This window comes from Aptenodytes forsteri, unplaced genomic scaffold (assembly GCF_000699145.1).
Source record: "Aptenodytes forsteri isolate BGI_AS27 unplaced genomic scaffold, ASM69914v1 Scaffold289, whole genome shotgun sequence".
NCBI lineage: Eukaryota > Metazoa > Chordata > Aves > Sphenisciformes > Spheniscidae > Aptenodytes > Aptenodytes forsteri.
This window is the reverse complement of record NW_008795025.1, coordinates 3,948,222-3,953,069: the sequence shown is the minus strand read 5'-3', so window position 1 is coordinate 3,953,069 and position 4,848 is coordinate 3,948,222. Positions and strand designations below refer to the sequence as shown.

Sequence of the window (4,848 nt, the reverse complement as noted above, 5' to 3'; positions counted from 1 at the left end):
CTGTCCGTAGTCTCCTTGCTTGGGATTTACAGTGAAGGCTGAGCTCTGACCCATTACACCTGACAGACCCTGCAGCAAGCTCTGCGTTTGTTTGCCTCTTCTCCAGCTCAAGCGAAATTGCTCGTGTAACCTTATACGTGTGGCCGGGTCTGTTGACTTCACCAGTCCAGGTTAAGCATGCGCTGTGGCAAGATGGGGACCTAATTCAGCCATAAGAAAGGGACACGGACAACAGTACTTTGCAGTTACATTTTATGATTTACAATGTTGGGCCTGGATCCTACCATTGAATCCACTTGGGCAGTGCTTTGAGGATTTCTGCACTCTCACTTATGGAGCTGTGAAGTGTATTAGGCTGAAATTAATCTGCCAGCCAGTTAACACAGCCCTGACCTAGCTGGGAGTGCATTTAGCAGCATGAAGAGAGCTAATAAAAGAAGACAAAAAAAACCCAAACAAAAACAAAAACAACCCTGCCAATGCACACTGTGACCAATTTCCAACTGCAGGGAAAGGCATGTGCTGAGCACTCCCTGGGATATTCTCCACCCTTGTACAGGGCAAACCGAGCCAAGCAATTTCTAGGTCTCAAATCCCGCCTGCCCTTGATGTTCTCATCTTCCAGCTTCCCCTGGTTGCTTTTGAAGGTGAGCACATGCTTCTTGGCAGCAGCTCCTGCTCGCTGAAGACGCTCGGCCTCTGCGCAAGGTCCGCATGCGTGCAGGGCAGAGCGGGCGAGAGGTAGGTGCTGCCTGCCAGGGTTGCTGCCTGACTGGCCCGGAGCTGGCAGCGGCGATGCCCCTTCTGCAAAGAGCCGTCCCCAAGGGGAGCTGGGGAAGGGGGCTGCTCGGGGACGAAGCAATGCCATGGTTTCCTGCGAGGGGTGGCAAGGTGGGCATCGGACACAGCGACTGGCACCAAGGTGGCTGAGAAAGGGGTGGAGAGGCAGGTACAAGCAACCGGGGGGGGGTTGCACAAGGCTTTCCTGGCTGCTGTGGTCCATGGCCCCTCTTCCCCTAAATGCGTCATGGGTGGGTATTGCAGCTGAGCTGCACGGGGGGAGCTTTTTTTCCTTTGCGTGTGCCTCTGCACATTTTTATTTATTAATTGGCTTTCCTAAATTGCCCTTCTGTGCAGCCCAGGTAATCTGCCCTGCCTCCAAAAGCCCTCTGGTCAGCACCCCTCGGCTACCCTTGACCCTGGCAGCATCTTCAAAGGGAGCATGGGCCTGCTGCGGAGCGTGCAATGTTTGCTCACCTATCGGGCGACCAGCTACCACCTCCCTGCCTTGGGGGGTTTCATCAGCCTCCCGCAGCGCTCCAGGGGAGACCGGTCGGCCACTGCTGCTTGCACAAGGTCAGTACCCCCCGATGCAGACATTTCCCCCACCCCGTGATGAGCTCCCTGTCTTCAGTTGGTGACTGCTGTTCAAGTCTTATTGGGGCAACTTGTTAATTAAGTGCTTGCTCGTCTTGCTAAGGCGTTAGGTTCATTTTTCCAGCCCTTGCTAATCATGGGTAGAAGGGGCTGCATCTCCAGTTCCTCCAGCCCCGTGAGTCCCTCTGGAGCCCAAGTCCCAGTGGCAGTAGGCATGCTGTGGTGGGTCCAAGCAGAAGCAGCTGTGCCCAGCGGTGGGCAGAGATGGAGGTGATGCACCATCAGGATATCCAGCCCACGTCTGGTCTCACTCGGGTGCGTTTCAGTTCCTTATGCGGGACCTTGCAGCCCAAAGCACTTTCCTAGATGGGTCTGAAAATGGTGTATCTGAATCTGAGAATATGTTAGCTGTTGGGCACAGGAAGAGGAGAGATGCTCATCCCTCCTCCCTCCCGCTGTGCCATTGCTGGAGGCTGGGGCATTTCAGGTGCATCAGGCCTCCTCCTAGGGTCTAACCAGTCACAAGAAGTGGACCATTCCTCCTCCCTGTGTGATATCTCTGTCTAAAAAAGAAATCATTAATTTCTAGTTAAGAAATTTTTTTTAGTGCTGGTGAAAGGCAAATGGGTACCTGGGCTTAGTGGACCAGGTTTGCAACCTGGTGGGGTTGAGATACCGGGGGTGGCCAGCTCTCCAGCTGCAGGGTCAGCAGTGAGGGGCCGCCCTTTGAGATGGCCCCAGGGAGCTGGGAAAGAGTACCGGCACTGCAGGAGCAAAGCCAGTGGCCACCTGCCCCAGGGGCCTGAGCCACAGAGAAATTTCATATCCTGCCTTTTTAACCCTTGAATTCCACTCCCCCCCTTTTATTTTTCTCCCTGTGGTGTGACATTTCTGCATTTTAAGGCATTCCCAAATTCATGAGCCTGAACTTTCAGGGGGTCCCTGCAGCCAGGCGGGGATGCAAGGCCCCTGTGGCAAGAGCAAACTGCCCAGGGCAGTTGGGGACACGAGGACAGGGAGGGGTCACAGCAGCCCCAGCAAGACATGGTGGGGAGGGAAGCCACGGCGCCTTGCTGCTGCTTGGCTCCTGGCTGGGGTTGGAAAAAGATGCCAGGGTGGTATCGGACTGGGCACACATCAGAGCAGGCATATCTCATGCTAATCGTGAGAGACTCGACCATCCTGGTCCCCAGACCTCTCCTGGAGAGACCGGGGACCTCGCTGTGTGCTGTCCCTGCCGGGTTTGCTTTGCTGCCTTGGAGGCAGAAGGCTGCAAAGTCCAGCCCTGACTGACCCTCCCAGCTCACCAGGCGCTTTCCAACCCTGGCAATTCTCGCAGGATATAAACCGCGCCGGAGGGAAGTGCCGGGGCAGGCGAATAAAGGTGTTCCCACGAATTAATAGGAGGAAGAAAGAAAAACATGTGCCAGTTGGGACTCGCCCCTGGAGCGGCGCATTGTCTCTGGTGGGCTTGCTGCGCATTTAGAGCGGGGCCCTTTGAAGGCTGATTAAAATCCACTCCTGGGAGGTGTCACCTGTTGGCATCATGCCTTCCCCAGCTCTCCGATGAGGTTTTTGTCTTGTTGAACACTGGCGACAATAAGGGTCACTGGAGCACGCAGCTGGGCAAAAGCACAGGCTGAGCCGTGTTTCCCAAAAAAAACCCAGCAGCCTGCAAGGGGAGGAGGGGAAGGCAGGCGGTAAACAAGCTGCAGTGAGCCCTGTGAGACAGCAAAGGGATGCTTCTCCCCCCGCCGGCTTCCCGGGAGAGGGAGCTGGCCCCGCAGCTGCAGCACCGGGCTCTTCTCCGCTGGCTTGTGAACATGTGCAGGGAGAGGGCATGGGCATAGGACTGCCACCAAACCTCCCCTGGGACAGGGAGCGACATCCTCCCACCCCAGCCATGAAACCCTTGCCCATGCTGGGGGTCTCTCCCAGGCAGGGGTTTGCTAGCTGGCATGTGTTTATTGGATGGAGAGGATGTGTTTACGTTGCAAGCTGCCTTTGCTCTCTGCTTCCCTTCGGGGTTGCTTGGAGCTCAGCAGGTGAAAAGAGGAGCTGCCCAGCCCCGAGGCCCGGATGGCATGAGGGTCACCCCACACCACCAGGACTTCCACCTGTAAACACTCTGGGCTTGTTTGCAGCCACCTCTGGTGGCCAAAGTTTCTGGGAAATTTGCAGGTAGGAAGCACCTTTCCAAGAATTTGGAGCTATCGGAGCTGTCAGTGTCCCAATTAAACAAACCCTCTCTGCAAACCTAGAGAAAAGGGTTGGGCATGGCTTTACAGCTCCCCTTTATGGGAGCTATTTTGGGTCTCTCCTGGCCTGACTGGGTCTCAACACCAGCTCCTGCCTCCTTTTTCTTCAGCTGAGCCATTAGATTCAGGTGCCCACAGCTGAACTTGGTCTGAATATGGGATCCTGAGCTAATTTCTATGGGTAAAACACAGCATTTGTTTCTGTGTTGAAACCTTTGCTCTATACATAGGGTGCAGGAACTGGGGTATTGGGGGAAGGCAGTTTCTGTTGTAATGCCTGGTGGCTTTGCCCTGCCCAAGCAACCTGAGGAGGTGAAAAGCACCTGAATTTCACCTTGGTCCTGGACAGCCTCGGGGGATTAACACACACTTTATAGCTACCGCAAGGTTGTGGTAAAGAATGAGCCAGGTTGTCCCTGGAGGAAGGGTGGGGACCCCGCTCTTGAGATGGGCAATAAATCAAGGTGAGGCCTTAGCCAGCGCTTCCACCTCCTCCTGGCTGAGGATCCAGCTCTCCCTGGCCACTTTCCCCCCAGGCTCTGGCTGTAGAGAGGCTGTGTCTTCAGTAGGGTGGCTGTGATGGTCAGGAGGGTCCAGTTTCTGGAGGGATAGCAATTTTGGTGCCACCCGGAGGCTGGCACGGGGCAGTCCAGGCGTGTGGGTGGCATGTGCTTGGCCTGGTACCTGCGTGTGCATGCAGGCAGCAGCTCTTTTCTGGTAGTGCTGGCATCGCTCTCCCACCCCTTGGGTCCGGGCTGGGAGGTGCAGAGGGCTGAACAGGAGCGGGGATGGGACAGCGAGCCAGCTGCCGGGGTGGAAAAATACTGGGCAGTGCCTGCAGTTTGTTGGGTGCCTCTTGGCACCGGGGTGCCTCTGAAGTGGCTGCTCCCGCACCTACAGTGGGGCTGGGGGATTTCTCCTCCCTCGTGTGGCAGTGACCGATCCTGTGCCCTGGAGCGAGGGTCTTGGCTGCAAATCCAGGTGCTGGAGCCTGTTACCTGCTCCAAGGGGCAAAGCGGGGCATAGAGCAAGCATTGCCTGTTCCCCCACCCCCAAACATGTGCACCAAGCCATAGCCTGGGCCCAAGGCTCGGGGGGGGCTCCAGTTCCTCCCTCTCTTTCCCCGCCGCCCTGTTTACCCAGGACGGCTGATTTCCATCCCTGAGTTATGCAAAGGCAGCCGCTAATGTAAACGCTGCGGAAAGCCCCGGAG

The 4,848-nt window shown here is 56.3% G+C and overlaps 1 protein-coding gene across 1 annotated transcript in view; it reads left to right on the top strand.

Moving 5' to 3' along the window:
* The first annotated feature begins 677 nt into the window (after positions 1 to 677).
* GLUL (glutamate-ammonia ligase) overlaps positions 678 to 4,848 on the top strand; it is a 10,689-nt gene continuing 6,518 nt past the window's right edge. The window contains exons 1-2 of the mRNA XM_009275883.2: positions 678 to 741; positions 1,138 to 1,356. Coding sequence (XP_009274158.1) covers positions 1,223 to 1,356 — 134 coding nt within the window. The 5' untranslated portion in view covers positions 678 to 741; positions 1,138 to 1,222. The remainder of the gene's footprint in view (positions 742 to 1,137; positions 1,357 to 4,848) is intronic.